Source organism: Astatotilapia calliptera, chromosome 3, assembly GCF_964374335.1.
Source record: "Astatotilapia calliptera chromosome 3, fAstCal68.1, whole genome shotgun sequence".
Classification (NCBI taxonomy): Eukaryota; Metazoa; Chordata; class Actinopteri; order Cichliformes; family Cichlidae; genus Astatotilapia; species Astatotilapia calliptera.
Window position 1 is genome coordinate 78,717,674 of NC_137424.1, and position 23,525 is coordinate 78,741,198.

Consider the following 23,525-nt stretch of genomic DNA (forward strand, 5'->3'; position numbering starts at 1 on the left):
GGTCTGATTGGCCGAATGAGGTGTGGGGGAGGGCTTCGTACGCATCCTGGAAGGAAATGTAGCAGTGGTCAAGTAGCCGGTCTCCACGAGTAGTGATGGTAAATTTGATTCTTTTAACTGAATCGAGTTTTAATGAGTCACTCACCAAAGTGAATCGATTTTTTTGAGTCATTTGATTCACTGAGTCAGTTGACCAGAGAGTGCAAAAAATGTACATTTTCACTCAAACTTAATTTGTTTCTCTTTTCATGTAAATCCTACTGCTAAGATGAATGATTCTAAAAGAAAACAACTATTTTATAGAGCAAAAAAGAGCAAAAACATTTCTAAAATTAAGCAATTTCCTATCAAAATTGCTTAATAAACATTTATTTTGTTTATTTTTATTTTATCAGTATTTTCCTTAAATGTGTCAAATATATATTTTCTCATCTAAACGTCCACTGAGCTGTGAGCCAGGGGGCGGTAATGCGCCTTAACATTGGTTGCCAACCAAGAAGAAGAAGAAGCTGTGAGCCAGGAGGGAGGGGGTGAGTGAGTGAGTGATTCGCTTGCGCTTACGATTCAGCACAGGAGGGAGGGGGATGAGTAGCTCAAATGTGCTGTTAGCATGTTAGCAGAGCGATGCTACTGTGAACCGAGGAGCTATTTTCTTGATGTGAGCTTCTACTCAGGGTTTTTTCTTCCAGTTAAGAGCAGAAATTTTTTTGTTTCGATACTGGATGTTGTGTTTTTCTCCACAATTTTAATTATAAGCTAGATACATTGCTGCTAACAGCAACAGGGATGAGTCAGTGAGTCAGTTGGGCTTGTGAATCATGATTCATGAGTCAGTAAAGTGATTCTCGAGTATTGAACGATTCGTTCATGATTCGCGCATCACTATCCACGAGTGTTGAAATGGATGTGTTGGTGGAGTTTTGGTGAAACTTTCTTCAGGTTTCCTTTGTTAAAGTCCCCGGTCGTGATAAACGCCGCCTCTGGGTGTGCGGTTTCCTCGCTGCTGATCGCGCTGTACAGTTCCCTGAGTGCTCGGTCAGTGTCGGCTTGTGGGGGAATGTAAACAGCCGTAATAATCACTGCTGTAAATTCCCTTGGTAGCCAGAATGGCCGGCACTTAATCATCAGGTTCTCCAGGTCCGGTGAGCAGAAGGATTTAACTGGGTGCACGTTCGCATAATCACACCAGCTATTGTTGATCATGAAACACACACCACCGCCTCTGCTTTTCCCAGTAAGATCCTGTGACCTTCCCTTGCAGTGCAAATAGAACCCCGGTAGTTGTATTGCGGAGTCTGGTACCTTGTCCGATAGAAAGGGTTTCTGTGAGGCAGATCACGCAGCAGTTCTGCATCTCTCGCTTGAACGAGATCTCTGCCCGAAGCTCGCACAGCTTTTTCTCCAGAGACTGCACATTAGCCAGTAATAAACTGGGTAGTGGTGGTCTGTTAGTGTGCCGTCTCAAAGTGGAACATGTGCACTGTTCCTTTATTAGTACCACTGAAGCCCACGCCCCTCTGGTCATGTGATCGTGTGGTTTGTAGGACGCTCCTCTTCCTCAGAGGATCCACCTGTGCTTCCTCTCCTCTCTCCTCCACCTGTTACAGTGAGGGAATGTCCTCCATGATGGAGGAGCTGCTGGAAAGTGCTGAGAGTTTCCTCCAGAGTGAGACCTCTGTCACAGTTCAGAGGATCTACGGCAGCAGAGACCTTCATGGACACTAAAAGTCTCAAACACACAACAACAACATCACACTGACTCCACTCTGACATCACTGATCAATAATCAAAGAACACACAGATCAAACTGATTGATCAGCCATCAGAGGAGTCGGATCAATGGAGCTGCTTCTGTTCCTGATGTCCCCTGTTTGATCCTGGACCTGAACTCTCCCTGCAGAGGAGACACAAGACAGTCAGAGACACACACACACACACACACACACACACACACACACACACACACACACACACACACACACACACAAACAAACCTTTAACTTTGAGCTGCACTGTTTTGAATCTAACCCGTCCGTTCCTCCAGACATCACACACATATTCTCCACTGTCTCTCTCTGTGGGCTGTTTCAGGGTCAGACTGAGGTCTCCAGTTTTCAGCAGGACTTTATTCATCTTCGTTCGGTCTCTGTAAACCTGGTGCTGTTTGTGAGAGCCGTTCTTATACACGTGGACCTTCCTGTATTCAGGTTCTTTACATATCCACACAACTTCAGCATCTTCAGGCAGGTTTTGTGTGGTTTTGAAGGGCAGCTGGACAGACTCCACCCCCTCCTCCACCTCCACCTGACACACTGAGAGGACAACAAACACAACATGAGCTGTACAAAGTGTGATTGGTGTTCAGAGCATCATGTGACTCTTGTTCTGCACTAAATGAAGCGATGGAGTGGCGCCTCCTTCAGGCAGAGAAACAGCTCATGGAGAGAAATAATTATTAGAGCAAAAACAAGAGTGGAGCTGCAAATAAGGCCGAGAGGAACGCTGCAGAAAACTGTTCATGTGTGAATTCATCACTTCATAGATTTCTTTGAGCACTAAAATCAGAGCTGCTTCTATTTCTAATATGACAGCTGTACATTAGAGCTGCAACACTTTAAATGTGAGCCATAAAAACATGATGCTCTACAAGTGCATTCAGCTCTGACACTGTCACATCATGAAGGAGACGTGGAAATCACTTTGTTACACAAATCAAAGTCAAATCAGTTCTATTGATGGAATATTGTGTGATCAATAGACTGATCAGTTTCTAATCTGTCATCGATCAGCTGGAAATCCAGCATGTCAAACAGACAGGCAGCAGATTAGGACCAAACACAAACACATGGAGACTTTTTCTTCACAGCAGTTGCAGGTAAACTGCAGCAACAATGCGACTCAGACAGTTTCTCTGTAACTGCAGGGCTTCCTGCGCTGCTGTTAGTCAGACACGGATCAACAGGTTGTGGATAGAAAGCAGATTCCTTCAGCAGAGGATCCATATCACACGTGAAGCATGTCGTCGGGAAACAATCAGTGAAAATGGGACACTTTGAGCCTCAAACTCTGAACATGACCTGCTGCAGACCAGCTGATGTGTTCAGTTACCATGGTGAGGAATTTCACAATAAAGGAGGCGTGTTCTCTGTCTTTTCCCGGCCCGACGCTCTGGGACGTTTTAGACAAGTTTCCTGGCAGAATACGATCCCGTCCGGAGGCCGACACCATCCTTATCCACATGGGCACCAACCGGACTCCAAACAGCGCTCCCACTTCCTCAAACTGGAATTTATGTTTGTCAAGTCAAAGTCAAAGTAAACTTTACTATCATCTCTGCTATACACAGTACAGTACATAGAGAGACAAGATGACGAGGCTCCAGTTACATTCAGTGCAAAAGAACAACAACAAATACAGTAAGAGAAAGAACATGAATAAACATAAAGACTGGGGTAAAGGGGGTATACACTGTCGTGGAAAAAGTTTTGAGAATGACACAAATATTAGTTTTCACAAAGTTTGCTGCTAAACTGCTTTTAGATCTTTGTGTCATTTTTTTCTGTGATGTACTGAAATATAATGACAAGTACTTCATACGTTTCAAAGGCTTTAATTGGCAATTACATGACGTTTATGTAAAGAGTCAGTATTTGCAGTGTTGGCCCTTCTTTTTCAGGACCTCTGCAATTTGACTGGGCATGCTCTAAACTTCTGGGCCAAATCCTGACTGATATTAACCCATTCTGTCATGATCACTTCTTGGAGTTTCTTAGAATTAGTGGGTTTTTGTTTGTCCACCCGCCTCTTGATGATTGACCACAAATTCTCAATGGGATTAAGATCTGGGGAGTTTCCAGGCCATGGACCCAAAATTTCAACGTTTTGTTCCCCGAGCTACTTAGTTATCACTTTTGCCTTATGGCACGGTTCTCCATCGTGCTGGAAAATGCTTTGTTCTTCACCAAACTGTTGTTGGATTGTTGGAAGAAGTTGCTGTTGGAGGATGTGTTGGTACGATTCTTTATTCATGGCTGTGTTTTTGGGCAAAATTGTGAGTGAGCTCACTCCCTTGGATGAGAAGCAACCCCACACATGAATGGTCTCAGGATGCTTTACTGTTGGCATGACACAGGACTGATGGTAGCACTCACTTTTTCTTCTCCAGACAAGCCTTGTTCCAGATGCCCCAAACAATCTGAGTTTCATTGGAGAATATGACTTTGCCCCAGTCCTCAGCAGTCCATTCACCATGCTTTCTGCAGAAGATCAATCTGTCCCTGATGCTTTCTTTAGAGAGAAGTGGCTTCTTTGCTTCCCTTCTTGACACCAGGCCATCTTCCAAAAGTCTTTGCCTCACTGTGCGTGCAGATGCGCTCACACCTGCCTGCTGCCATTCCTGAGCAAGCTCTGCACTGTTGGCACTCCGATCCCACAGCTGAATCCTCTTTAGGAGACGATCCTGGCACTTGCTGGACTTTCTTGGATGCCTTGAAGCCTTCTTAAAAAGAGTTGAACCTCTTTCCTCTTTCCTTCCATTGTTCCTTCAGTGGGCTGGTTTCAGTCATTATGCAAATGTACTGTTTATAAGATTGGGGAAACCTGCAGTCAGCTGAGACTGAAGAAGTCACTTGGACGTGTGACGAAACGTTTCTCCCACAAAACGCTACGTCCAGATGAACAGAATCAACTTTTTGGAAAACTCTTTACTTGAAGTTCTTGGCCTTTTTGGTGATGGAGGTGGTGTTGATGGTCTAGGTGAGGTCGTCTGAGATGTGAACTCCCAGGAACTTGGTGCTGTTAACAGTCTCTACTGTCGAACCGTGGGTGCTGAGTGGTGTATGAGTGGTGCATGTCTTTGCAAAAGCGCTATACAAGTACAGGCAATTTACCATTCCTAAAGTCGACGATTCTCTCCTTGGTTTTGTCCACATTCAGTGACAGGTTGTTTTGGCTGCACCAAAACACCAGCTGCTGAACCTCATCTCTGTACATTGACTCTTTGTTACTTGTTGTTTTGAACAGAAACATGATGAAATCTGGAGAGGACTGTCTAGTCTGTGAACTCTGATGTTTTGAACATCAACGTGCTTCTTGCTAATGTAAAGTAATTTCTCTCCTTTAATTCATTCTAATAAGCACAGCCCTTTGGAGCTCTTTGGAGCTCAGTGGACCATCTTTGAAATCCTGCAAGTTTTCATCAGATTATGGAATCGAGTGAGGAAACGCTCATCAAGCTGTGTAGATATGATTCCTCCAAAGTTGCTGAGTGAAGTTTGGGATGTCCCTGCCCCTCGGCTGCTTCCAATAATGAACACTCGTCTGTCCTCTGGCTGTGTCCCAGAATACTTAAAGACAGCCTGTGTGCAAGCACTCATCAAAGATCCAGCCTCCATCCTTCTGACTACAACAATCACAGCTCAAAGTTTCCTTTTAGAGCAGAACTTTTGGAGAACACTGTCTGTCTGAAGCTTCTTGGAGCGTCACGTCCATGCTAGAACTCCACTTTGACTCTGACTGTGGATCCTGTGTTGGTTGGTTGACATTTGACAACATCCAAATGACTGGATCAAAGTGTTTGAATGATCTCAGCAGCTTTAAAACTATTGATATTTATACATTTACATTGGTTTGGACTAAACTAACAAAACTATTGATTTGATCCAAACTCAACTCATGCCAGAGGCTTTTATTTTGAAGTCAGGATCATTTCAACTCCATTTTTAATGGTCTTTTTAGTTTGTTCATTTCAACACACAGTGGCTCGGCCTGACAATTTTGCTCTTAAATGAAAACATCAAAGAATTTATTTTATTTGAATGAACTGAAAATAGATTCAAAGTAAAAGCTTTTAGAGAATAAACTCCTACATGACCTCGGACCTTCGACCTGTATCTACAGCACTGACCTCTGACTTTCAGCTCCACTTGTCTCTTAAGCAGGATGTTTCCCTTCCTGCTGTAGACGGTGCAGGTGTAGGTCCAGTTGTCCCAGTCTGTGGGGTGTTTCAGGGTCAGACTGAGGTCTCCAGTTTTCAGCAGGTCTTCATTCATCTTCGTTCGGTCTCTGAAAACCTGGTGCTGTTCTTCAGGCTGGTCAGAGCCGTTCTCATACACATGAACCTTTGCATTGTTATCCTTCCACTCCACTGTAACATCTTCAGGCAGGTGAAGTGTGGTGTTTAAGGGCAGCTGGACAAACTCCACCCCTGAATCCACCTCCACCTGGGGGACTGAGAGGACAACAAAGCACAACATGAGCTTGGATGGAGACATTTGTGTTGACTCTAACAGGCTGAATGCTGCTGCTTCACTGGGAGCTCACTGTTAGATAGAAAGTGGTCAGTGTGAAGAGGAGACGCAGCAGAAAGATGAAGACTGACAGGAAGAAAGCAGTGAACAGACTGTTGGAGCTGCTGTTAGTGGGACAGGACTTTATTCAGTCTCTGAGGACCAGATTTGACTTGATGAAGCAGAGAAACACAGTCTGAGTGTTTCTGTCACACTCACTTCATCACACAGCTCAGTTTGACAACATGTGGAAGAATTTGATAGAAGCCTTCCTTTAGTAAAAGCACCAAGAAAACACCATGAAAACACCTCACTACACACAAAACTGCAGTACTGGCAAATTGTACATAAAGTATGAAAAGTCAAAGTACTTATTGTGCAGAAAAATGTTCCCATCAGTGTCTGTGGATCAATATTACTGCTGCACATGTTTAAGGCTGAGCTCATTTCAAATCCTTTCTATTGTGTTGAATCTGCAGTAATGCATCATATTCTATAAAATCATATGTTTGTAGTGGCTGTCCTGTGAGGACCACGTCTCTCTAAACAAACAGCTGTTAATGAGCTCACAAACACAGGCCTACAGCTGGATTTGAAAAAGTCCATTCAATAGAAAATCAACAGTCACAGCTGGATTCAAAGGCTTGAGCTCTGTGTGACATGGTTACCTGTCAGCATCTACAGGGGGATTCAAATATGAAGGAAGCATGAAGGTGGTGCATTAGAAAAACTGCTGCTTTCAAGTGCAGAGCAACAAACTATTTGAACTGATCCAACTTTATTAACACAGACAAAGATTTGTATATTGGCTGCTGTTTGCTGCTATGGATATAATCCAGGTGATTTGGGAGAACTACATGTGATACTTTGATTCTTCTTCTCGGTCTTTTGTCCCTAGCTGGAACTTGGCAGGGGAGGTTGTCCACGAAGCCATATATGTCACTGTGTGTGCCGTAGGGTCTCCATCTTGATCAACGATGCATATCAAGGCCTTGTGGTCTCTTGCCCTCACCTTCGCTTGCTCGAGTGTTAGACGTCGTTGTTTAAGATAGTCTTCAAATTGCTTGATCCAAGTCTTCTTGGGTGCATCATGCACTCTCCGGTGGGCGGGGTTCTGCTACATCAAAAGGCAAGCCGTGATAGGCTGATTTGAGGAGGGTAAAGATCTTCTTGGGGACATGTTCTGCTTCCAACATTCTCCACAGGGCAGTCTGATTGATGCAATCGAAAGCAGACCTTAGGTCAATGAAGGCAATCACTGTTGACTGTCCACATCGAACCCTTCGCTCAATCAGCTGGTGAAGAACGATGATCTGATCACAGCATCGGCGCCCAGGTTGAAAGCTGGCTTGCTCTTCTCTGCTTGCCTGCTCATGATGCTTTTGTAGGCATGACTGAACGATTTTCATTAAGACCTCACCAGTGATGGAAAGAAGGCTGATTCCACGATAGTTCTCGCACTCTCGGGTGTCACCTTTCTTGTAAAGTGAGATGGTAATTACCTTCCTCCACCTTTTCGGTATCTCATCTGTTCTCTAGATCTGTTGAATTAGTCCATTAAGTTGAGAAAGGAGGCTGTTTTAAATTTATTCCACAGTTACTTGGTCCAGCATCATTTTTGGCAAAGATAGCATGCATGGACTGCATGTTTAACTTCTTCAATTGTTGGTTCGGCATCTGACATTGGTGCATGGGGGGGGGGGGGGGGGGGGGGGGGGTCGATTTCGGGAGGCACTTCAGTTCGGCCTTGCAGCATGTCATTATTGTAGAGGCCATCAAAGAATTCCTTCCAACAATGCAGGTGTTCAGTTACTGAGCGCACAAAGGTAGCATCAGCCTTCTTGATCTTGTCATTTGTGGACTTCGATTTGCTGCTTAGACGACGCAATGAGCAGTAAAGTGTGGGGTAGTCATGTCTCGACGATGCCACTTCCAGGTCTTCAGCCACTTGGTTCCAGTAAGCTTTCCGGTCCCTCTTCATCATCCTGCATACTTCTTGATTGAGCAGCCGGTAACGCTCAAGGTCTACCAGTTCTCCTTTCTTGCGCTCTGCTACCAGATCGAGACGTTTGTCGGATATCCATAACTGGGTGTGGTGCCGGGTTGGGGGACAGAGTAGGCGGGCACTTTCAAGGATGGCCTTAGCAATTTTTTGCTCTTCTTTATCCACATTGTCTGAATCAGCCAGCAGTGCAAAACAATTCAAAAAGGCGTGTTGGAATTAGGGCTGGGCCATATCATACCGTTCACGGTAATACCGGTATAATGTTAGGCAATGATAAGGAAATGAAATATTGCAATAGAATATGGGTAAAACGCGCATGTGCAGTGCCTTTGTTTTCATACGCACATGGTGGAAAAAGCATGGCGGCGACGGAGAATGAGAAGGGAGAAAGCGGATCATTGAATGAAACAGATGAACCAGAGTTGGTTTGTAAAAACGCAGCAACTTCAGCGGTGTGGAACTGGTTTAGCTTTCGTCCGTCAGATACACACCAAAGCAAAATGTTTGGTAGAGCATACTAGCAGGCCTTCGTTATTACTGTGTTTTTTGGAAAATACGGCACACTTAAAACCAATCCTTTGATTTTTCTGAAAATCGACAGTGCCCCTTATAATCCCGTGTGCCTTACATATGAATTCTAGTTGTGCTTACTGACCCCGAAACGATTTATGAGGTACACAGCGCTCGAAAATCTGTCAAATGTTTTAGTACGACATTGCTAAGCTACGAAGCCGCACAGCTTGATGGATTGTGGGAGCATTATGGCTATCATAGTCAGGGGCCTGGCGGAGTGATACATACTGTACTTCACCATAATATTACTGTATTGTGTTGTGTATAACCTCTTTTTAAGTTTTGTGGATATTATACATGGTTATGCTGAGGATATGTCGGACAGTTTCTACTGGAAATGCCTTTTGGTTACACTGTCAGCGAGGAATTTGCATTTGCACTGTTAAATGTTTATATAACTTTTAATGGACATAAAAAACAGCTGCTTTTTTAAGTGAAAATACACTGATGGGTTTTTTTTTTTGCACTAATAAAGTTGTGGAGTTGTTAAGTATTTTATCTTGTGTAAATTATATCGTCAGTTATATCGTTATCGCAAATTTTCAAATGTAAATTTGTAAACTTGGATGGCGTCTGCTTCATGTGCTCGAGTTTCAATTGTAGTTGAGCACAAACAAGGTAGTGATCAAAGCCACAGCCCCTCATTGCACAGACATCTTGAAGGGATGATCAGAATCGGGCATTTATTAGCACATAGTCTTGCATTGCCGAATCCTTTCCACTAGGATTTCTCCAGCTGAGCTGGTGTTTAATGGGGTGCTGGAAGATGGTATTCCCGATGACCATTTTGTTGGTCGCAGCAGAGGAGAAAAGATGAAGTCCGTTGTAGTTGATCTCTCCATGGCGGGAATGACCCAAGGTAGCCTCCCAGCCAAGTCGTTCAGATCCAACGTGGGCACACAGATCACCGGCAATAATGATGAGGTCAGTCTTTTGAGTTGCGTCCAAGATGAGTCAAAGACTGTTATAGAAGTTGTCCTTGGCCGCATCCAAGCTGGTCTCTGTTGATGCATAGGCAGAGGTGTTGTGCGTCGTGATCGTTCCTTTGATGGTTAGGGTGGCAAGGCGTTCTGAAATGGGTTGGAAAGCGAGGACACTGGTTGAAGCCGTCGCTTGCTTAACACTTTTCTACCCCAGAATAATAGAGTGTCATGGGTTCATTGGAGGAAGAGGGCTTGATGCTGGTAGTACCTGATCCCATTAGACGAAGTTCAGACAAAGCTGCAATTTGGATGTTTCAGCGCTGGATCTCTTGCACGATGATCTCGTTCTGGCCAACGTGATGTCCCTTGCGGACATTCCATACACCAATGTTGATTGCCACTTTCAGTGAAATTCGAATATTACCTTGGACAGTAGTCCACTTCTCACTAGCATCCTGAGTCCCTCGTGCAGTATCTTGAATGTGCGACGTTGATCGATTTGGATCTATACAGTTTCATGCCCCATTTCCCCAGAAAGCTGGTTCTGGTCGATTCGGCAGGGGACCACCCTCCTTTTGCAGCCGGGCTTGGGACCATCCTTGGCGGCGTTGACACTTTGATGCAGCCATGAATCTGACTGATTTCTTTTCATTTTCAAAGGTTGATGCATCAGTTAAAGTCCTTAAAAAGCTCAGAAATGAAGAGAAAGGTTGGTTAAAGCAAAGAGAGGCACTGGCAGCCTTTAAGACACTAAACAAGAGAAACAGATCAGAGAACATCAGACTGAATAAGTGGAATAAAGTGAAACAGAGAACTAACGCTCCCTAAGAATGGAGCTGTCAGAGGAAGAGAGCAGCAAACTGAAAGTCTCTGTTAGCTGCAGAGCTCTGAAACTTCACACAGCTTTGGATGATAACATGGAGAAAGGATGTGGAGATTTTCACACTTCTGCTAGAAATCATCTTCTAGTTATTGTGACTCAGATATGACTGATTATAGATGAGGACCAAAGAAGGTTGTTACTGAGATTTGAGCTGACGTAGCTTAGCCTGTGTTTTAGCCACATGCTAAACAAACACATGTTCAGAAACTAGAAGATGTTACCTTTCAGATGAAGTCTCACACATGAACTTTGCTCCTACAGTTCATCTGCTGAAGCTTTTACATTTGGGAGGAAATCAAATAAAAACCAAAACAGCCACAAACATCAGACATGCTAACACTGTGACATTATTGGATGGAGCCCACTGAGACTGAACCACCATCATGAGTCTGACCTTTGACCTGTATCTACTGCACTGACCTCTGACTTTCAGCTCCACTTGTTTCATCATCAGGATGTTTCCCTCCCTGCTGTAGACGGTGCAGGTGTAGGTGGAGTTGTCTCCATCTGTGGGGTGTTTCAGGGTCAGACTGAGGTCTCCAGTTTTCAGCAGGTCTTCATTCATCTTCGTTTGGTCTCTGTAAACCTGGTCCTGTTCTTCAGGCTGGTCAGAGCTGTTCTCATACACGTGGACCTTTGCATTGTTATCCTTCCACTCCACTTTAGCGTCTTCAGGCAGGTGAAGTGTGGTGTTTAAGGGCAGCTGGACAGACTCCACCCCTGAATCCACCTCCACCTGGGGGACTGAGAGGACAACAAAGTAAGAAACACAGTCTGAGTGTTTCTGTCACACTCACTTCATCACACAGCTCAGTTTGACAACATTTGGAAGAATTTGATAGAAGCCTTCCTTTAGTAAAAGCACCAAGAAAACACCATGAAAACACCTCACTACACACAAAACTGCACTACTAGCAAATTGTACATAAAGTATGAAAAGTCAAAGTACTTATTGTGCAGAAAAATGTTCCCATCAGTGTCTGTGGATCAATATTACTGCTGCACATGTTTAAGGCTGAGCTCATTTCAAATCCTTTCTATTGTGTTGAATCTGCAGTAATGCATCATATTCTATAAAATCATATGTTTGTAGTGGCTGTCCTGTGAGGACCATGTCTCTCTAAACAAACAGCTGTTAATGAGCTCACAAACACAGGCCTACAGCTGGATTTGAAAAAGTCCATTCAATAGAAAGAATGACCGGGGTGGTGGTCCCCATCTTTAAGAAGGGGGACCGGAGGGTGTGTTCCAACTACAGGGGGATCACACTCCTCAGCCTCCCTGGGAAAGTCTACGCCAGGGTGCTGGAAAGGAGAGTTCGTCCGCTAGTCGAACCTCGGATACAGGAGGAACAATGCGGTTTTCGTCCTGGTCGCGGAACACTGGACCAGCTCTTTATCCACTCAAGGATACTTGAGGGTGCATGGGAGTTTGCCCAACCAGTCTACATGTGTTTTGTGGACTTGGAGAAGGCATTCGACCGTGTCCCTCGGGGTGTCCTGTGGGAGGTGTTGCGGGAGTATGGGGTGTCTGGCCCATTGCTACGGGCCATTCGATCCCTATACAACCGTTGCAAGAGCTTGGTTCGCATTGCCCGCAATAAGTCGGACTCGTTCCCGGTGGGTGATGGGCTCCGCCAGGGCTGCCCTTTTTCTCCGGTTCTGTTCATAATTTTTATGGACAGGATTTCTAGGCGCAGCCAAGTGGCGGTGGGCTTTCGCTTTGGTGGCCTCAGAATCTCATCTCTGATTTTTGCGGATGATGTGGTTCTGTTGGCTTCATAGGGTGAGGGCCTCCAGCTCGCACTGGAACGGTTCACAGCCGAGTGTGAAGCAGCGGGAATGAGGATCAGCACCTCCAAATCTGAGGCCATGGTTCTCAGCCAGAAAAGGGTGGAGTGCCCACTCCGGGTCGGGGATGAGTTCCTGCCCCAAGTGGAGGAGTTCAAGTATCTCGGGGTCTTGTTCGCGAGTGATGGGAGAAGGGAGCCGGAGATCGACAGACGGATTGGGGCTGCAGCTGCAGTAATGCGGACGCTTCACCGGTCCGTCGTGGTGAAGAGGGAGCTGAGTGTAAAAGCGAAGCTCTCAATTTACCGGTCGATCTACGTCCCTACCCTCACCTATTGCCACAAGCTGTGGGTAGTGACCGAAAGAACGAGATCGCGGATACAAGCGGCAGAACTGAGCTTCCTCCGAAGGGTGGCTGGCCTCTCCCTTAGAGATAGGGTGAGAAGTTAGGCCATCCGGGAGGGGCTCAGAGTAGAGCAGCTGCTGCTCCGCATCGAAAGGAGCCAGCTGAGGTGGTTCGGGCATCTGACAAGGATGCCCCCTGGGCGCCTCCTGGGTGTTACGGGCATGTCCCACCGGGAGGAGGCCCCGGGGCAGACCCAGGACACGCTGGAGAGATTATATCTCTCGGCTGGCCTGGGAACGCCTTGGTGTTCCCCCCGATAAGCTGGAGGAGGTGGCTGGGGAGAGGGAGGTCTGGGCCTCTTTGCTTAGGCTGCTGCCCCCACGACCCATAAAGCGGATGAAGATGGATGGATGGCATTCAATAGAAACTCAACAATCACAGCTGGATTCAAAGGCTTGAGCTCTGTGTGACATGGTTACCTGTCAGTATCTACAGGGGGATTCAAATATGAAGGAAACATGAAGGTGGTGCATTAGAAAAACTACAGCTTTCAAGTGCAGAGCAACAAACTATTTGAACTGATCCAACTTTATTAACACAGACAAAGATTTGTGTCTCAGCTGCTGTTTGCTGCTATAGATATAATCCAACTGATGTGAGAGAACTACATGTGACACTTTGATGCAGCCTGTATCTGTATCTACAGCACTGACCTCTGACTTTTAGCTCCACTTGTTTCGTCATCAGCATGTTTCCCTCCCTGTTGTAGACGGTGCAGGTATAGGTGGAGTTGTCTCCATCTGTGGGGTATTGCAGGGTCAGACTGAGGTCTCCAGGTTCCAGTAAGTTTCTCTTCGTCTTTGTTCGGTTCTTGTATTTATCATCCTGTTCTTCAGGCTGGTCAGAGCCGTTCTCATACACGTGGACCTTCCTGTTGTTTTTGTCCTTCCACTCCACTTTAGCATCTTTAGGCAGCCAAACTGTGGCTTTGCAGGGCAACAAGACAGACTCCACCCCTGAATCCACCCCCACCTGGTAAACTGAGAGGACAACAAAGCACAACATGAGCTGTAGTGAAGGTTACTAATGTTCTCCTCATGACCTGTTATAGTGGACTTATTTCTGTGCTTGTCCTGTTAGACCTCAGTGTAGACCACAACATTTTACTACAAACACTAGAACACACCAGAGTTATTAAAAGGAAATTTACTGCAGTGGTTTGAATCACATCTGATAGATTCCAGTTTGTTCATGTAAATGAGGAGTTTACTTCAAAAAGTAAAACTAGGCATGGATTTCCACAGATTTCTGTATTGGGACCATTTCTTGTAATATTATTAGAAAACAGCAAAATGCTGAAACAATACTTGGTTTACAACAATGTAAACTTATTATATATTATTCACATTTCTGTTCACTTGTATTGGTTGTTTTCACATCTGCTGCACTCTGCTGGCCTCTCTTGGAAAGAGATTTTATTCTTAGTACGACTTTTACAGGGATAAATAAAGTACACATGCAGCCTCTGTGTCAGATCAATGCAGTGAAGCACACAGACTGTTTAGTAAAGTCATGTTGTGGAGCTGTTTCACTGATCAATGACTGAGTCTGAAGGAGGTTTTCTGACTTCTGGAACAAACCTGGAAGTTTCTCTTCAGCTCTCAGTATCAGCTGTTTGTAACTCTCAACTCTTTCAGCTTCTGGAACAAGTTTGTGTGAGCCGCAGTCAAGGAGCCACCAGAGGACACCTGCTGACCATCGGCATTATGGGTAGTGTAGTAGGAGACACTCACCTGACATGAAATAGTGCCGGAAATAATATATGAGACCTCCAGAAATCACAAGAAGAACCAGGAGAACCAGGAGAGCTTTGGCCCAGGATGGAAACCGTTCTGTGGACCAATATCAAAAATAATGTCATGATTTCTGAACTCTGATGTGCTGTTGTAACACTGACCCTTGGTCTTTATCTACATGTCTGACCTTTGACCTGCAGCACTACTTTCTGTCTCAAGATGTCTTTGTCCCTGTAGATGGTGCAGATGTATCCTCCACTGTCTCTCTCTGTGGGGTATTTCAGGGTCAGACTGAGGTCTCCAGTTCTCAGCAGGTCTTTGTTCATCTTTCCACGGCCGCAGTAAAGGTTGTCCAGCTGTTTCGGGTGATCACTATTGTTTGAATGCACTTGGGCCACCATCAGTTCAGGGTCAGAGTGAGTCCACTCCACTGTGGTGTCCTCCGGCAGGTCAGATTTTGTTTTGCAGGGCAGGATCACAGACTCTGACCCTTCCTCCACCTTTACCTCCACCTGCTCGCCTGAGAGGACAGTAAAGCAAAAAAACTAAAATTGCATCTGGAAAGTATTCAATTGTTCCACATTTTGTTATTCCAACATTCATTCTCACCTCAAATTTCTACACACACAATACCTGGGATTCCCATGATTCATTTACCTCACAATGACAGGGTAATGCTTTACATTATTGCAAATATATTAAAAATAAAAAATTAGAATAACATGTATTCGCAAACTTTGTTGAAGCAACTTTGGCAGCAATTAAAGCCTTGCATCTTTCTCAGTATGATGCTGCAAGCTTGGCACCTATTATTATGCATTTTCTTTATTCTTCTTTGCAGACCCTCTCAAGCACCATCAGGCTGAATGAGGAGTGTCAGTGCAAAGGCATTGTCTAATCTCTCCAGAGATGTTTGATTGTGTTCTTGCCTAGACTCTGGCTGGACCGCTGAAGAACAAAGAGCACAAAGTGGTCCCAAACCACTCCTTTGTTATCTTGTCTCTATGTTTAGGATCATTTTCCTGTTGGAAGATAAACCTTCACCCAGTCCAAGATCCAGGGCACTGGAGGAGGTTGTTATTAACAAGGTCTCTGTATGCGTTGGTGCATTTAGGAAATGTTCTAGTTCTGTCCACTGAGAAATATCCCACAGCATGATGCTGCCACCATCATGTTTCACTGTAGGGAGAGTTTTGACCAGGTGGTGCCTGGTCTTCTTCATACATGACACTTGACATTCAGGCCAAAGAGTTCAATATAGATTTCATCAGAGCAGAGAAATTTTCTTTCTCATGATCTGAGAGTCCTTCAGGGGCTTTTTGGCAAACTCCAGGTAGCCTGTTATGTGCCTTTGACTGAGGAGCAGCTTCAGTCTGGCTGCTGTACCATACAGCCCTGATTGCGGGTGTGCTGCAGTAATGGCTCTCCTACTGGAAGGTTCTCCTCTCTCCACTGAGCAACACTGAAGCTGACTAATGTCTGCAGACTTCAAGGCTTGATTTGTGTTCTGACATGTACTGTCAAATATGGGACCTTATGCAGAGAGGTGTGTGTGCCTTTCAAATCATGTCCAATCAACTGCATCTATCACAAGTGGACTCCAATCAAGAAACATCTGACAGATTATCAGAGGGAACAAGATTCAACTGAGCTCAAGTTTTAGTGTCCCAGAAAAGGCTGTGAGTACTTCTGTACATCTGTTAATTTTAGCTTTTTTAAATACACCTGGACAAATTTTAAGCAAATGTTTTAGAATTTGGAGGTGAAAAACTGATTCCATCCATTTTGGAATAAGGCTGTTACATAACAAAATGTGGAAAAAATGAATAGGTGAGAGTATTTTCCAGAAGAAGCAGCAGTGTTAAGTCAAATTGTTAAATGTTGTCATTGTGTTTCTTGTGATTTATTTCAGAGCTGTGGGTGCATGAGAGTGCCTAACAGCTCCCCATTTGCGGGAATGCAAAATAAAGATCATTTTTGAGTTAGACCACTTTGAGCCTTGCCAAAAGAATGCAAAGAACTGAATTTAATAATTTGATCCTACTGCTTGGTTCAAGCACACACACAGTGCCTTGTCTTTTGTAACCAAGGGGGGGGGGGGGCGTTTACGGTGGGAGGTGCTTGTGTAAACTGTTGTGTGTGTTGCAACGGTGTTTTCAATAAAAGGCAACAAGCAGAGGGGTCATTTGGTGGTAGGATTCGAAGTGCATTCCTGAGACACCAACTGGGGCCTCCCAGATCGATCGATCGCTTACTGTCTTGTTTTCTTCATGAGGAATAACTCTTTAAACTAGCGGGGCCTGTGGAAACACAGACTCAACAAGCAGTCACACTGATTTTAATCATAGAATTGATCTGAGCTGAGATCTGAGCATCTGTGTTACTGACCTCTCACTCTGCTGCCAGTAAAAAATATCAATAGTCGAGTCATTAAAATCTCTATTCTGCATGAAAAAATATCAGGAAAGCTCGTGAGCCAAAACTGTGCCAGGTCTTCACAGTACTACTGTTATAGTAATTACACATAAATAAGAGAATATTGGTTTGTTATTGTCTCTCGCTATTAGGCAGGTGAGGTGCTGGTTTTCCTGCACATGTAAGAATTTCTGGATCAAATCATCCAGATTTAGTAGAAACACCAATAAGATTCTATTTTCTTCTTTGGTGTTTCAGAGTGGTTGCTTCTAGAAAACATTTTTACTATTTTATCAGTTTTTTCAGAACTAGAAAGATCTTTTCTGTTACTCTTTAGTTTGACCTCTGACCTTTATAATAACAGGTGTTGAGTTTCTTACCTTTGACATGCAGCTGTATGTCTGTCAGTTTCAGTTCTTTTCTTTCATTTCCGATGGAGCAGGTGTAGATGCTGCTATCAGTCTTTGTTGGTTTTCTCAGAGTGAGGCTGAAGTCTGAAGTGTCCAGAGCATCAGGCCTCATTGATGTGCGCCCGCTGTAACGCTGGTTTTGCCCTTTAAGATCATCTGTTTCCTCTCGTCGTAGGTGGACAGATTTGGGGTTGAGATCATTGCGAGTCCACAGCACTGTGGGGTTTTCAGGTATAAAACCTGAGTACTTGCAAGGCAACAGGACAGATAATTCCCCCTCATACACCTCCACCACTGTGGAGATGGCATGCTGGGAAACTGGAAGGAGACACAAGGACACACAACAAAAAATACTTGTTATGTATATGCAGTGGATTTTTTCATTGGGTCCACATAAAGTAGTTTCAGAAAGTTGTAGAATATGTATCGTCAATCTCAGCCATGTTTTATGAAAAGTATTGAAACATGGATTTTTCCTATCCAACAAGCACTAACCATACTTGCCAACCTTGAAACCTCAGAATTGGAGAGACATTCAAAGGGGGGGGGGGGGTTGTAAGTTAAATGTCACCATTATTACTGTGCCCCAGTCGGGGCTGTCCAAATTCAGATGCTGTATCCACCTGACGACCCGGCCTTCGTGGTCTAAGTAGGCTGGGTCCTCCGAAAGCCGGGTAGGCCGGAAGTGAGCGACTGTGATGGCCTTCAGAATTACGTCACGAGCTCTCTCTCTTGGTGAAGTGAAACTGTGCCATCTGCTCCATGTTATCTAAATAACAAGAATTTACGCTGGCGTAAATTCTCGACCATCACACTCTTCTGTTTAATCAGTTTTCTGTTTGACGCTTATTCAGCTGTGTGAAAACCCCAGAGTAACCCCACCGAGGGATTAATAAAGTTTAATTTAATCTAATCTAATAACTTTAATCTCAGCCAAACTGATGCACTCAGTCACAAATAAAACACTGAAAAAAGTCAAACAATAACATCTTAGGATATCAAAGTGACTTATATATCATGTTTAACCCGAGTAGTGAAAGACCACGGGGTTTGAAGACGATGTGTCGGTCGGCTCAGATATTTGAAGTTTACACAGCCACATTCTCGCCTGAAAATGTGCTAAAAGTTTATTTTTCAACCGGTGAAATGAGGAAAGCCATCTCTTATTTATATCTACATTTTGTTGAAAAATGAACATGAATGTTAGAACGCATAAAAGTGTTACCATGGACAATGTGACAGAGAGCGAGTTTTGAGACGTGAGAGATTTGTGACGTTTAGCGTGTTTGGGGTGTGTAGTTAATGTGTTGTCTTGTGTAGTTAGTGTGTAGTGTTCAAGGCTGGACTGGGCATTTTGACTAGAGACCGGCCCACCAGGATAAATGTGACGTCATTCAGGGGTAAAACCGCAAAGGATTCTGGGAACTTGTGGCAAGAGGTACTAGCGCACGCAGGCTTTCAATTGAACTCAGTTATACAGCGATAAAAAGAAACCCAAAAAATGGCAAGAAGCTGTTGTATTATTAACTGCAATAGCCGGTCGCATGACAGCCATGGGAAGCCGACGGGTAAAGAGATCGTTTTTTTTAATCGGATTACGTCGTTGAAGAGAAATTTTTTAAGCCATGTTTCCGAAGTAAGAGCCGATGGATGGTCTGGATATACCAAACATAACGTCTCAGAACACTCCAGCACACATGTTAGTCTGCTCCAAGCAGAGGTGGGACCAAGTCATTGTTTTGCAAGTCTCAAGTAAGTCTCAAGTCTTTATCCTCAAGTCTCAAGTCAAGTCTCAAGTAATGTCAGGCAAGTCAGAGTCGAGTCTCAAGTCACTGGTGTAAAAGTCCGAGTCAAGTCACAAGTCTGAAACTTTGAATTTCAAGTCCTTTCGAGTCTTTAAAAAAAACAAACGAAAAAATAATGTTGCAGTCATATGCTAAATGTAAATATTAGACCATGTAATTTTAAAATCTGTGTTTTTCTCAACACATACAAAATAGTGAACTTAGAAAATATACACAAATTGTGAAATTGCACCTCTTTAAAATGCAGCTCAATTAAACCTAGCTCCAAGAATAATTTTCACCGACAGTTCTGAGATACGCTGCATGTTATTCTTGGATGCGGTTGTAGGACCAGCTTTAAAATCGCATGACAAAAATATCATACACATTAAAAAAAACTGCATCACCTGGACAACATTTGCTAGTTAGATGAAGTCAGCTATCTCATCGTAGCATATTTATATGCATATTTATAATTATACGGTTCTTGGAGTGAGTGCATACACTCATGAAGTTTAGTAACTTCAGGTCACTGCAACAAGCCCAGGTACAGTTTACCGACGGATGGGTGCAGGACCTTGAAATGCACCGTGTAGAAAGTAAAGACCATCGTACGTATCATAAGTTTACCAGTCTCACAAATCGTCTTCATAAATACACATTCGTTAACCGTTTATTAATAGGACCTTTGAGCTCAACGGTAATTAATTAGTAGTGGAAATCATTTCTGGTAGCATCACAGAAATGTAGCAGTGACAATAATATTGTATGCTGTAATCGCACTGGGCAATTAGTGATACAAAAAACCTGTTTTACCCTGTGAATAAAAGTATGTTTTTGTCAATGTACCATAATAACAGAAGCGAAACGCAATATTGTGTCAGGACAATTCACTATTTATGCACAATAAATAAAGGAGCATAGCGCGACAATTTCTGTTCAGCGCCAGACTTGCTTGTAACCTATATCACCAATTATGTTAAGAAAAATGACGCATTAACTACAACAGCAGACTGACCTTCGTGTAAATGCTTGGAGCAGACTAGCCTGTTAGCTGGAGTGTTCTGGGACGTTATATTTGATCTTTGAATGGCTGCAATCCAGGCCATCCGTCGCGTCTTTGTTACTTCGGAAACATGGCTTGAACAATTTCTCTTCAACGACGTAATCCGATAACAACCGATCTCTTTACCCGTCGGCTTCCCATGGCTGTCATGTGACCGGCTATTGCAGTTAATAATACAACAGCTTCTTGACATTTTTGTGTTTCTTTTTATCGCTGTATAACTGATTTTAATTGAAAGCCTGCGTGCGCTAGTACCGCTTGCCACGAGTTCCCAGAATCCTTTGCGGTTCTACCCGTGAATGACGTCACATTTTCAATCTCTATATAATATGCATGTTAAATTTTATATTTGGGGTAAAATATCAAGTCTTTTCAAGTAAACCGGTTCAAGTCCAATTCAAGTCCCAAGTCATTGGTGTAAAAGTCCAAGTCAAGTCACAAGTCTTAGAACATTTTTTCAAGTCAAGTCTAAAGTCATAAAATTAATGACTCGAGTCTGACTCGAGTCCAAGTCATGTGACTCGAGTCCACACCTCTGGCTCCAAGCATTCCCACAAAGGTCAGAGTTTTGTTGTAGTTAATACGTCATTTTTCTTAACATAATTGGTGATATAGGTTACAAGCAAGTCTGGCGCTGAACAGAAATTGTCGCGCTATGCTCCTTTGTTTATTGTGCATAAATAGTGAATTGTCCTGACACAATATTGCGTTTCGCTTCTGTTATTACCATGGTACATTGACAAAAACATATACTTTTACTCACAGGATAAAACAGTTGTTTTGTATCACTGATTGTCCAGTACGATTACAGCATACAATATTATTGTCACTGCTACATTTCTGTAATGCTACCAGAAATTATTTCCACTACTAATTAATTACCGTTGAGCTCAAAGGTTATATTAATAAACGGTTAACGAATGTGTATTTATGACGACGATTTGTGAGACTGGTAAACTTACCTTTGTTCGTACGATGGTCTTTCGTTCTACACGGTGCATTTCAAGGTCCTGTACCCATCCGTCGGTAAACTGTACCTGGGCTTGTTGCAGTGACCTGAAGTTACTAAACTTCATGAGTGCATGCACTCACTCCAAGAACCGTATAATTATAAATCTGAGCGTGGTGAAAGTTGGGCAGCACGCTGACGTCTTAACCTTACGTCTAACGACGTAAGGGTCTGACCCTTTCACTTGTTTGATTTTTTCCTCGTATCTTTTCTTTGACTTTTCATCAAGTCTGTCTTTGTACGGACCGGCATTGTTCTCCTTTTTTGTGCAGCAAAGAAAAAACAAGAAGGTATTGGAACCGAAGAATGAACGTTTTGCGGTGCTGCAAATGCTTGCATTTGATGCGGTACATGGATTGTTTTGCCACGAGTTCCCGGCATGCAATGCGCGAAAATCACGTGATTGCTAAACAAGGGGGAGGGTGCATCCGGCCTCCTCGGCTGTAATTGGTCCAGCCCAGAGTCGATCATGACCAACTGGCCAATCCAACACCTTTCATTATATATACCCTTCCTAAAAAAAAAAAAAAAAAATCCAACGGCCCATAAAAACGAAAAAATCACCAGCGGCCCACCGGGCAAATGCCCGGTATGCCCGATGGCCAGTCCAGCTATGGTAGTGTTGTGGATAGTTTTGTGTTGTGTGTCAGAACAATGAGGCGACTGCTGTCTCCAGGTAGAAACAGGAGTGATACACCTGCTGCTGTCAGACCTGCAGGTATCAGGATGTGAAGTTCTCCTTTATAGTGGACAGAAATTATTTTTTTGGAGTGGCACAAATAATTTGTGTGGCATCTTATTGAATGCAGAACAGCTGATTGTTCTGTAAATAGTTTGAAATGGTTATTTAAAAAATCAAGGTAAAAGGTAAATGGATGCAAATAACTTTGTTGTTTGCAAAACTTGTGCATAGGATTTTAAAATTGACAATTTATATTTGCATTTAAAGTTATGAAATATGATTCAATAAACATGTTTGTGGTTGTTACAGTAAAAAATATATAACTTCTACTTGGATTTTATGTTTTTTGTCTGATTTTAGATCAATTGTGTTAATACTTTGTTGTAAAGGCTCACCTTTCAGCACATTCACTTCACCAGATGCACCTTGTTTCTTTTCCTCACCTTTGATTGGGTGTGGTGCTTGCCTTAATTGCACTCACCTGTCACTCGTTATATAAGGACTGCACTCATATACAGCTCACTCTTTCTTCACTCCCACATGGGGCGGAAGCCGAGGTGAGTTTCTGTTTGAGTCTCATGAGTTCCTGTATTATTTTGAGTTACTTAAATCGTATTTTATTTTCCCTTCAGAGATAACAGTCCATGTGTGTCTTTCCTTTACCCATTATTCAATAAAAGGACAAAACCTGCAAGTGATTGCTGACTGTTCATTCTCATCCTGACCGGATGAGCCCTGATGGTAACAATCTCCAACCTCCTCTGAACAAAACAACAGTATGTCAAAATGAAAAAATACTGTAAATTCAGACATGTGAGGTTGTGCTGAAAAGAACGATACCAAACAAGGCAAAGTAAATAGTTTAAAGGTGAAATGTGGAGGGAAAAATCAAAAGTAGTTAAAAATGGCCAATTATACCCTGGACCTCAGAGGGTTAAAACATTTTTTTAAAGTAATGCAATAGTTACTTTTCAAGTAATTAATTACTTTTAGAATCTTGTAACTCAGTTACTAACTCAGTTACTTTTTTGAAGAAGTAACTATAGTTAATTACTTTTTCAAAGTAACTTGCCCAACCCTGTTTATATTCTTTTTTTTTTTTTCTTTTTTTTTGCCATTTTCATTAATCTTGTCAAACGTCACTACACTCCAAGTCAGTTTCAAGTCAGTTTACATCCATGGATTCTTCCTCTCCAACAAACACTGACTGAAAGGACATCAAAGATGTTAAAGAAAACTGATGGATGACTGAACAACACTGAGGTGAAAGGAGGAAACCATCTCTTATTTATTTCTACATTTGGTTGAAAATGAACACAAATACAAGCAGATCTGAGCCCAGACACCTTCTTTTTGAGACAGCAGGGCTAACAACGACACTGCAGTCCATTCATTTTTAACAAATAACCTCACCATGCAACAACATCAAATGAGGCAGAAACACAGTCACACAAACACACACAAAACAGTTTATTAGCAAATAGACATCTCAGTGTTACAACACATAAAAGTGTCACCACTGACAATGTTACACACAACTGGCGACACAACCAATT

At 43.3% G+C, this 23,525-nt stretch overlaps 1 protein-coding gene across 1 annotated transcript in view; it reads right to left on the reverse strand.

Annotated features, from left to right (window-relative positions):
- Window positions 1-532: 532 nt before the first annotated feature.
- The window catches only part of LOC145425914 (uncharacterized), a 28,177-nt gene continuing 5,184 nt past the window's right edge, over window positions 533-23,525 (reverse strand). The window contains exons 2-7 of the mRNA XM_080299380.1: window positions 17,399-17,746; window positions 14,791-15,123; window positions 14,601-14,699; window positions 7,668-7,681; window positions 5,906-6,221; window positions 533-2,312 (exon numbers count right to left, since the gene is read on the reverse strand). Coding sequence (XP_080155506.1) covers window positions 1,837-2,312; window positions 5,906-6,221; window positions 7,668-7,681; window positions 14,601-14,699; window positions 14,791-15,123; window positions 17,399-17,746 — 1,586 coding nt within the window. The 3' untranslated portion in view covers window positions 533-1,836. The remainder of the gene's footprint in view (window positions 2,313-5,905; window positions 6,222-7,667; window positions 7,682-14,600; window positions 14,700-14,790; window positions 15,124-17,398; window positions 17,747-23,525) is intronic.